Source organism: Grammomys surdaster, unplaced genomic scaffold (assembly GCF_004785775.1).
Source record: "Grammomys surdaster isolate TR1022 unplaced genomic scaffold, NIH_TR_1.0 100, whole genome shotgun sequence".
Lineage (NCBI taxonomy): Eukaryota > Metazoa > Chordata > Mammalia > Rodentia > Muridae > Grammomys > Grammomys surdaster.
In genome coordinates this window covers 653,887-665,440 of record NW_021604579.1, presented here as the reverse complement: position 1 = coordinate 665,440, position 11,554 = coordinate 653,887, and the positions used below count along the sequence as shown (strand labels likewise).

The following is an 11,554-nucleotide window of genomic DNA, read 5'->3' as shown; positions in this document are numbered from 1 at the left end:
ACCTGGACTGCCCAGACAGCCATCTAACCTGGACTGCCCAGACAGCCTCCCAGCTGCTCTCACTGCTTCCATCCTTGCCTTGCCCTCCAATGTATCCTCTATGCAGAAGCCCAGGACAGTCTCCTGGTGTGTGTGGTGGCTCATACCGGTAATTCTAGCAACGTGGGAAGCAGAGGGAGTAAGGTCAAGAGTTCATGGTCAGCCTCAATTGTAGAGTAATTCTGAGGTTAGCTTTGGCTACTTGTGACTGCCTTAAACATCAACAAAACCCAAAGTCTTTACAATCTGACTTACAGAGGCCTGTCAGATTGCTGTACTTTTGTAGCTGCTCATTCTAGTGACAGCCATCTTTGTTCTCCTTTCACTTTGCAATTGCTTCTCATTGGTGGTATTTCAGTTTGTAGTAGGTACCAGCAAACTATGGCGTCAAATCAAATCCAAGGTGCTGCTTGTTAGCATGTAGTCTTGCTGGAACCCAGCTAAGTTCCCATGCTTATGCCCTGTCTGTGGCTGCTTCTGCCATATAGAACTGAACATCTGAAGAATGTAGGCTACAAAGCTCTGAACAGTGAATTGCATGCTTTTTTTTTTTAAACAAAGAACTACCATTCGGAGGAAGCACTGTTGAAAGGTAGAGGGAAGAAGTGATTTGTTTAAGATCCCATAACTAGTAAGTTTCTGAGACAGAATCTTTTCTATTTATTTTAAACAGAAATTCTGACATATACCCAAATGTTATCCTCTTAATTTGGCAGGCTTCCCTGAAACTTAACTAATAGGTGGCTTAACTCTCCAAGGCAAACAGAAAAACAGTTTAATAATATGAGGTGTTTGATGGTACCACAGGTAAGAGCCCCCTGGGACACTGAAACAAAGCCAAGAACACTGGTTTTGTTTCACAGCCTTTAAACTAGTGCTATATAGCTAATCATTTAAGAGTCCAATTCAATTACCCAAAGGAGCCAGGCAGATAGTAGGGTGAGTTTTGGTCAACTATACAATACAGGATGAGATAGTAAAAGGCTTTGAACAAAGATTAAGAACAGTACTGTATGGTTAACCAAACAGATTTGTACATAGAAACTGGACTTGGCATCAGGCTACCAGTTTCTATACTGAGAAATGTCATTAGTTCCTATAAATCTTTTTCTTTCCTTTTTTTTATTTTATTTTTAAAATTTACATTACAGGCAATTGTGAGCCACTATGTGGATGTTGTAAATCTAACGTGGCTCCTCTGGAAGAACATCCACTTTACTGCTGAGCCATCTCTCCAGTACAGAGTCTATAAGTCTTAAAAAGCCAACTGTAAAATCGTATCCTATTTTTTAAGTAACAAACTTAAAACAAACAATAAAGATGACTGATTTAAGAACAGAGTACTCAGACCACTTCTCACCTCCAGGCAGCCTTACCTTCAACAACATACACCTTAGTCAAGGGGAAGTCAATACTCTTCGCCATCACTTCAATTTCCTGCTTAAGCTTTCCCTCCGGTAGAGGTGTGAATTTGTCAAACAAAGGAGCAATATAATCAGCATAAATAGTGACAAGAACCTGAAAAATAACAGGAAAAATTGCTCATTAATAAAAATTTAATTATATAATTATGTTCATCCAACGAACAACTGAGACATTATCTGTTTAGTAAATTAAATCAAAATAGCAGGGTGATAACACAGTAAGCAAGTCAACTGAATTTTAGAAGATAATGCTACTAACAGTGACTAAAAACTCTGGGCCTAATCAGTAGCCTTTCTTGGGGATTTCTGGTACTATAAGCCAATTATAACACATACTTGTTCATACTGGTTGAAATGGCACTTCTGGAGTATTTTCTCGGTCTTTGCTCTCAGTTAGTTTGCCATATTAAAGGTATTTAAAGACAAGTAGCTCATTTTCTGATCTTGATCCCACCATTGAGAGATAAAGCAACAAGCACCACACAATTCAGGTGGAAATAACCCTCATCCCCAATGGAGTTGAAGAACTGACAGATGGTATTTTCTAGGGTCTGTGAACATACCCCTTGATTGTATGATTGTCTGTGTGATGAAGCAGTTTAGAATATGAGAAACAGAGAAGGAAAAGGATGTACAGAAGGAAAATGGGGGTGAGAGGAGGGAAGGACAGAGGGAAGAGGAAGGGGAAAGAAATGAAAGAAGGAAAGCATGGAGAGTGGGTGAAGGAGAATGCAGAACAGAAAAGGGGCAGAAAAAAAGAAGAAGCATGGTGGTGGATGCCTATATCAGCACTCAGCAGGGTGAGGCAAGAGGATTGCCAGGAATTTAAGGCCAGCCTAGGCTACATAGTAGCTTTGGGGCTAGCCTGAACTGAAGAGCAGTATGCTTCTTAAAAAAAAAAAAATTAACAATTTAATTGAAGGAGGAAAGGGATACAGAGAAAGGGAACAGGAAGGGAGGGCAGGAGAAAGCTGGGTGAGGAAAGCATATGCTTTTTAAAAGACAGGGTCTCTAACTCTGACTGCTCTCCATATACAGCTGAGGATGGTTTTGGACTTCTGATTCTCCTGTCTTCACTTCTCAAGAGCACTGCCACACCTGTGTTATAAGTACTGGTGACTGAGCTAGGGACTTGTGCATGCTAGACAAACACTCTACCAACTGAGCTACATCCTTGGCTCTAGGCTTTCATTTCTTGTCTCTCATAAATTCAAAACATTAAGGCTTTTTAGGCACTGGGAGGTGGGGAGGATACACCAATCAAAAAAGCCATACATTTTGGTTAAACGTACAAGTACAGTCTCAGTTGCCTAGCAGCCAGATCACCGAAAGTGACTAGCAACTAGCTTCTGGCAAGCATTAAGAGTCAGGATACAGAGAAGTAAATCCATTATCAGTCAGTTCTCCTACTTTATACCCCAAAGCAGGAACTCAGAGAAAGATGTAGATGGGCAGTGGTTACACTGAAACCTTCTCTTAGGAACCACTTACACAGCGATGAAAACTAAATCCCAGCAATGCCAAGGAACTTTTGCAAAAGAAAGTGAAATAATTAGAGAATAAGAGGCCATGAGTTTGAGAGGGAGAGGGAGAACATGGGAAGAATTAGAGGAGAGGGAGGGAGAGGAGAATATACATATAATATTAATATATGGAAATCTCAAATAAATGAATGAAATGAACAAGAAAGGAAATAAACAATTTACTTACCAGAGAAACAACTAATGTGAATAGCCAGGCATAAATAAAAAAGTAGTCACCTCCAATTTTAATAATGTAAAGCAGAAGGGAAGACACAGGCAATAAAATACATTGAGTCACAATAAATTTTTTGATTGCATCTTTCATAAAAAACTCCAAAGTCTGAAAAAGAAAAATATTACCACTATTAACTGAGCAACGCAATTTTTTTTAAAAGATTTATTTATTTTTATGTATGAGTACACTGTCACTGTCTTCAGACACAACAGAAGAGGGCATCAGATCTTATTACAGATGGCTGTGAGGCACCATGTTGTTGCTGGGAACTGAACTCAGGACCTCTGGAAGATCAGTCAGTGCTCTTAACCACTGAGCCATCTCTCCAGCCCCAACACATTTGTTTTAAAAGCAGCTTTAAGTGCTTTTGAAACACTTAAATTTAAAGAACACAAGGTAGGAAGCCTAGGACAATAAGCAAAAGTCTTGCATTTTCATAGTTTAGAACAGTTTAGCTGGCAAGCACTAAGGGTTTCTATCAGGACCTTAAACTAAGGTCTTTACCATACCTATGGTTTCTTTGTCCTCAGTGGATTCATGCTGTAAGACGGCAGACTATATCTAAATTCCTGCCAGTGTGGGACTGAAGCACAGGAAACCTTCACAGTAAACACCCTGGTGTTCCCTGTCATACCTGGTGATTGAAGCCATGCTTTTCTTCTATCACAAAAGTATTGTACAGACTCCAGGGCAAGCCAGTCAGTGCACTGAAGAGTGTGGCCAACAGCAGGAACACCAATGACTGAATAATCTAAGCACAAACAAGAAAGGAAGGAAACCATCAAGTGAACTGAAGCACAAACCAGCAAGTACACACTGAATGCTTGATCTGTCCCAAGCAATGCACTTGATCCTGTGGGAACAGGCTGTAGCAGCCTGCCCTTGGAATGTTTACTTAGAAGAGGCATGATTTGAAAGCTACCTGAAGTCATAGGGACAATGGTTGGTTGGATTCAGACAACAGAGAAAGTAGCATATACTAGATGGATTCAAGGAAGACTTATTCTTGGGTTTCTTGTGTATTGTTGAGGCAGGGTCTCACCATGTACCTCTGGCTGGCTTGAAACTCACTCTCTGACTATGAAGACCAGAGCTACATGGTGAGACCTTGCTTCTGCTTCCTCGGTGTTGGGAATAAAGGCATGTGCCATGATGCCTCGCTGAATTCAAGAAACATTTAATGAGCTGGTGCAACTTCGAGGCTACTGAGATGGGTGAAGAGAAATGACACTTAAACTTTTTTGTTTGTTTGTTTGTTTTTTCAAGGCAGGGTTTCTATGTATAGTCTTAGATGTCCTGGAAATAATTTTGTAGATCACGCTGGCCTTGACCTCTCATAGAGATCTGCCTGCCTCTGCCTCCCTCTGCTAGGATTAAAGGCATGCACCACTATGTCCCTGGAGAAATAGCACTTAAAAGGTGCTTTGTAGCCGGGCGGTGGTGGCACATGCCTTTAATCCCAGCACTTGGGAGGCAGAGGCAGGCGGATTTCTGAGTTCGAGGCCAGCCTGGTCTACAGAGTGAGTTCCAGGACAGCCAGGGCTACACAGAGAAACCCTGTCTCGAAAAACCAAAAAAGTGAAAAGGTGCTTTGTAAAAGTGCAGAGGGAGGAAGGAGCACCTAGAAGGCATGTATGAGCTAGAACCTGGGAAAGGAAGAGAACTGAGAAAACCATTCTGGCTGAGAAAGGCAGTGTGGCAGGAAGCTCACTCCTGCAGAAACCTGCAGAGTATTAGCCAGCCACAGCTTGCCTTGGTCAGCCAGTCAACCAGAAGGAAGTCATCCTAGGATCCTGGGGGAATGAGGAAAAACATTGCTTCAAGAAGGCGACAAGATCCAAGCGGTGTCTCTCTGTCAGTGCCCAAGGGTCCTAGGACACACAGCATTATGAATCCTGCATTCAGACCAACCATCTGTTCATGACATAGAGGACTCTGGAGTATTCTAAGTCAAAGAGGTTCATACTTGCTGAGAAAGAGCAGGCCTTATCCTGCTGCTCAAAACTAGGACACTTGCTTGTGAGAGGCCTCACTAAAGTCTGGTACGATGGAAGTTCTGCCAGAGAACATGCTGCCTATACACAGAGTAGCTCTGACTCTCCAACTCCTCTTCTACTGCTTTTTTGTCTCCTTTTCTTTTCTTCTTTCTTTCCTTCTTTTTTTTTTTTTTTTTTTGAGACATTGTATATAGTTAGTTGAGGGTCTAACTATATACCTGGATTCACAATCCTCCTGCCTCAGCCTACTCACTGCTGGGATTATGGGTACAAACTCACATACTCTACACTACTATACATGGCTTCATTTTTAAATAGAGAAAATATTTTCAATTACATAAGACGTTTCTGTGCATTGCTGAATTTTCTTATGGCCAATCTCTCATGAAGGAAAACCACTTTTGATATTTTGACATACGCTATTTCATATTTTTAAAAAATAAATGCAAAATATATGCACAAGTATAGTATGTACAAAGATCCATACCAGGGCCAGGCATGATGGTGAATGCCTTTAATTCCAGCATTTAGGAGGCAGAAGCAGGTGGATCTGTAAATTTAAGGCCACAGCAATTTGTGAATTTGGTCTACACAGCAAGTTCCAAGGCAGTCAGGGCTACATAGTGAGCCCTACTCAAAAGAATAAAGATACACATCACTGTACACAAGAAGAATTGGGTCAGTATAAATGTTCATCTCCAGGACAGTAATAATATTCATCTATACACATGGACTCAGTTACTCTGTTGCTTTAAAACCTGACTTTTCCACTGAATAAGATATATGAAATATTTTTTTTAAATTAATTTTATGATGTGAGGTGGTAGAGTATACATACAACTTTAGTCCTAGAACTAGGGAGGCAGAGGCAGGTGAATCTCTGTGAGTTCCAGGCCAGCCTGATCTACAGAGAGTTTCAGGATAGCCAGGGCTACACAGAGAAACCCTGTCTCAAGAACTGCCCCCCGCCACAAAAGCAAGAAGCTATTTTATGTATTTGGGTGTTTTGCCTGTATGTATGTATACATATGTATGCACCAACACAAACATGTATGTATACTATGTGTATGTTTGTATTCAAGGAAGCCAGGAAAAGGCACTGTATCCTCTGGAACTGGAGTTTCAGTTGTTTGTTATTATGTGGGTGCTAGAAACCATTTTTTTGCAGGGGGCGAGTGGGTGGAGGACAAGGTCTCTCTCTAAGGACCAGCTAGCCTAGAACTCGTAATTCTCCAGTTATAGTACCTGGCACAGTAAAGTAATTTAAATAAACAATCTAAAAAAATGTGGTTGTCTTGATCTTTAAAAACTCTATTAATAATCAGTTCTTAACGTATAGGGAAGTAAAAGAAAATAACAAAACTAATTTGTTTTAACGGCTTGTTATTTTAAAACACAGGACAAGGGTTGGAGAGATGGTTCAGTGATTAAGAGCACTGGCTGCTCTTCCAGAGGGACTGGGTTCAATTCCCAGTATCCACACGGCAGCTCACAATTGTCTGTGATTCCAGTTTCAGGGGTTCTGAGACCCTCACACAGACACATATGCAGGCAAAACTTAATAAATCAGTAAAAAATAAAACAATGAGGAACATTCAAGACCAATCTCTCTCTTTTTTGCAATGATTTGAAGGGAATTTAAACAATGCTCAGTTCCTCTCATGAATCTTACTGTAAGGACAGCTCTCTCTGGAGAGATTTCATACAGCAAAAGTTAGACTAGCTTTTAATGTTTTATCCTTTGAACTTCAATGTGAAATATCCCCAAAGGTCCTCATGTGTGGACTTTCTAGTATCACTAGTTCTGTGATCTCTCCATCTTTCTAGCACACCTAAGGCTTTCACTCGAGACGACCAGGTTGCCGTCACACGGTTCTACTCTCTAGTGGCTGACAGGAGCAGCACTGGTACTGCCAGCGTTCTGTCCTGTCTGTGGTGTAGTTAACTAGGTTGGATCTGAGCCTGACTTTCTGTCATTATTTTTCACTTCTTTGCTATACTTTCACTCTTGTCAGCCAACCCTGCCTTCCAGTCATCTCAGCTCCCTTCAGTCTAGCGCTCTCCCTCCCCTCCCCTCCCTCCCCTTTCCTCCCCTCCCTCCCCTCCCCTCCCTACCCTTTTCCTCCTCTCTGTCCTCTCTGTCTTGTCTCTCTGTCTCATTACTGTTGTCCAGTATTGTCTTGAATGCCTGGGCTCAAGCAATTCTCCACCCTCAGTCTTCCACGTAACAGACCAGAGATGTGCACCACTGGACCCAGATCAACTACCTCCTTTCTAAATGCTGGAAGAGAATGAGGCATCACGCTTTGAATAACATATACAGTAACCAATTACATAGATTGATGAAAATACTGACATGACTATGCCTGATTATCACTTATATCATGGTCTGTATATTGCCCAGCTAACAGGGAAGTCTGCAGTTTATTTAACTATTCACATAATACACTCTGATAACTGAAATTTGGGCCAGTGTTGAGGGCTGGTGTTAAAACCGCACTGTGGTAACTTACATATGTATATATCAGAACTACACAAAGTGAGGACTCTAATATCAGCAGCCATTAAAGAACAAAGGCCTAGCTAAATAAAGCAACAGGAAAACAACCCTAAGTTATTATTAAATGCAAAATTCATACCTCAGAACATTACATAAAATATCCCAATAAGATAAAGACTCACCCCTAGCTCAGGAGCTAATGGCAGCTGATGGGTGCCGAGACAGAGAAAGTCACTTTTCTTTGTCAGGGCTGGAAGGGAGAGCAGCCATTAGCTGCCCACAGCCCAGTGGATATCCCTACACACATGTGCATATGGGCTGCACTGACTTATCTGGGAGATGTGAATGTTTCTTCCTGGTACATGTAGAAGTTGTGCTTACTCATCCAACAAAGTATAACTGCTCTGAGCCTACAAGCTGACTCAGACGGTAAAGATGCCTGCCGCCAAGCCTAACCGGCTGAGGTCAAGCCCTAGAGGCCATATGGTAGAAGGGGAAACTCCTAAAAATTGTCCTCTACCTTACACACACACACACACACACACACACACACACACACACACACACACACCTTGCTGCTTTAGAAAATAGTATATGAAAATAGTACAGGATGAGCACAGTTAAAGCCAAGAGCAACCCACCCACACAGGAAGTCCATGATTTCCAATAAAGAATCACGAAGGAGGTAAAATGGCAGCTTCCAGGAGAAAGTCAGGAAGGCAGGCTGCAGCGCTCATTACAGATGGAGAATTCACTTAACACTTTGCCCAGAAGATAGAGTTTCTGTCTTAAAGTGTCTGTTTAATGTACATGCCGTAAAAGTATCTGCTAAGTTCCACAAAATAGGAGTTCCTACCATTGCAGAGGGTTGCTCCTAACAAGCAGCTGTGTCATTAAGACTACATTTCCACATGGATGAGATCAAATGACTGCTTCACCATGTAATGTGAATACAAGGTATCATAACCTTAGCATTACAGAAGTTAAAAAGAGGGCATGATCTTCCCAGTGTCACAGAGTGATGAACGCATTAAAAACAAAAACAAAAAAAAAAACAAACAAACAGACAAACAAAAAAGCCTTACTCCCTGACTCCACACATGGAACAAAGTCACCTGCTAACTAAAACACTCACATTAGCTAGTATGTGATTGGGAGAGAAACTGTGAAGTCACTAGAATTCTGGAGTTATAGTAAATAACTGTAGTATTGAACGATATGGCTCTCATAGGCTCACGTATTTGAATGTTGGTACTGTTTGTGGAACTGTTTGGTAAGATTTGGAGCTGTGAACTTGTTGGAGCAGTGTGTCACTACCTCTTGTTCATGGATCAGAGGTGAGCTCTCAGCTACTGCCCCAGCATCATGCCTGCCTACTGCCATGTTCCCCAACATGATGGTCATGGACTTTGAAATGGTGAGCTTCAAATTAAGTGCTTTCTTTTACAAGCTGCTTTGGTCAGTGTTTTGTCATGGCAATAGAAAAATAGCCAAAACATATTATGGTTTATACTAATCCATGCACAGACAAGGAGTGCAGAGACCAAGAGGCAAGTCTACCAACGGCAGGAGCCAAATAGGCAACTTCTGTGTAAAGGTTACCGAGCAAAATAAAGACTGAACAATCCAGGTAAAGGACTCACATACCTCATATTCTGGTCCAAAGCCAGCAGAACTACAGAACCGTCCAGAAAGTCTCCAGAGGAAAGGGATTCCTCCAAAGAGAAGAATAAACTGTAAAACAAAGCAGATTGTGGTCACATTCGAACAATCTTAGCAACTATCATATGAAAGAGTGAATTATAAGGAGAAATAAGTAAATTACAGGAAAAAAGAGGAGCACGACTCATTTAGAATAAAATCTTCATTTAGACGAATACAAACCATTGAGACACTGAGTTTAGACCATTGAGATATTTTTGCCTAAACACTGTATATGGGTAAATTGTATAGTATGTAAATTATATTCCAAAAAATCTGTTTAAAAGGCAAACCCAGGAATCTCACTTATGGAAGTTGAAAAAAAAATCAATATAGGGCCAGAGAAATGGCTGAGTGGGTAAAGGCACTTGCCATATAAGCCTTTCCTGGGACCAATGTAAAAGATGAAAGAGAGACCTTACTTCCAAAAGTGGTTCTGACTTCCACATGCACACTGAGGCACATGTGCATGTCCCTCCCATCACACACACACACACACACACACACACCCCACCACCACCACCACCAAATTAATTAATCTTTAAAAATCATTCTTTTTTTTCTTTTTTCTTTCTTTTCTTTTTCTTTTTTTTTTTTTTTTTTTGGTTTTTCGAGACAGGGTTTCTCTGTGTAGTCCTGGCTGTCCTGGAACTCACTCTGTAGACCAGGCTGGCCTCGAACTCAGAAATCCGCCTGCCTCTGCCTCCCAAGTGCTGGGATTAAAGGCGTGAGCCACCACAGCCCAGCTAAAAATCATTCTTTTAGGGGAAAATAAAATAGTCACTAGGAAATCAATGCAGAAATATGTTAAATAATGGATATCAAAACAGTCAGTCAATAGGGTTTAATTCAGGCATCTGTAACAAATCAGTACTTTAGTCTATAACAGTTTATGAAGTATTTCAAGAGAACCACAGGCCTAAAGGTTTCTGGCATAAACATGTTTAAGGAAATGGAAATTCTAATTACCCTGGTCTGATTGTCATACAGGGTATACATTTTCTAAATTACACTGTACTACATAAATGTACATAAATATTATGTGCCGATTAAAACTTAAAACCAATAATGAGGAGAAACTATTAAGGAGTACAAAGTCAGAGAGAACAGACTCTGGTCTTTGTATAGTTGAATTTGAAAACAGGTAGAAGAGAGGGTTTCAATGTTTGTATCACACACACACACACACACACACACACACATACACACACACACCCCTATTTCTATGGTAATATACTAATTATCCTGATATTATCATTATTATTATAATGCATCAAAAACACCAGTGAACCCTAGAAATAGGAATCATATGTGTTAATCATAATGGCTTAAAAAAGTAAGTAAAAACATTTGCCAAGAGACTAAAATAAAAACTTACCACTTAAGCCTACAAGGGTTAAATGGCTTGTTCCAAATCCCACAGGTAATGACCAACAAACAGAATTTGAACCAAGCAATATAGCTTTCTAACTATCTTTTCCATGAAAGGAAAGTGTCCTTTTCAGTCAGGAAAAAGTATTAGCTTGCTGTTGTTTATTTGAGATATCATCTCATTATGTTGCCCAGGCAGTATTTAAACTAATGGTTTTAAATGATCTTTCTGCCTCCTACACAGCTGGGAATATGGTATGCACAAACCATGCCTGGTTAAAATATTGTTACTATTGACATAGAAGTGGTGAGTCATGTTCACTTACCAGGCTATGGGACAGAATAGGAGACTCAGGCCTCCTGTGGGCAAGAAAAGATGAATCCTAAGACAGGAATCAGGGCTTCAGGAGTAGGCTCTTACCACTCTTTGTCTTGGGCAAATATGTAGACAGACATTCACTAAGTCACATTCTAAGAACATTAAAAACCACGAAATAGCTCAAATCGTGAAAACAGCCTGTAATCCTATCTATTCAGGAGGCTGAAGTAAGATTGTCTGTGCTACACAGTGAGCTCAAGCTAGCCCAAGAAACAGTGAGACCTTTCTGTGGTGTTGGAGAAACAGCAACTGGTTGCTAGACATACAGCTTAGTGGAGTGATTGCTTAGCACTCTTGAGGCCCTGAATTCAATCCCCAGTTGTAAGGAAGAAAAGGAAGGAAGGAAGGAAGGAAGGAAGGAAGGAAGGAAGGAAGGGAGGGAGGG

General features: G+C 40.8%; 1 protein-coding gene across 1 annotated transcript in view; it reads right to left on the bottom strand.

Moving 5' to 3' along the window:
- Nucleotides 1-11,554, bottom strand: part of Zmpste24 (zinc metallopeptidase STE24) — a 42,262-nt gene that overhangs the window by 21,859 nt on the left and 8,849 nt on the right. Inside the window, exons 3-6 of the mRNA XM_028786090.1 lie at nt 9,366-9,452; nt 3,856-3,972; nt 3,174-3,326; nt 1,416-1,557 (exon numbers count right to left, since the gene is read on the bottom strand). Coding sequence (XP_028641923.1) covers nt 1,416-1,557; nt 3,174-3,326; nt 3,856-3,972; nt 9,366-9,452 — 499 coding nt within the window. The remainder of the gene's footprint in view (nt 1-1,415; nt 1,558-3,173; nt 3,327-3,855; nt 3,973-9,365; nt 9,453-11,554) is intronic.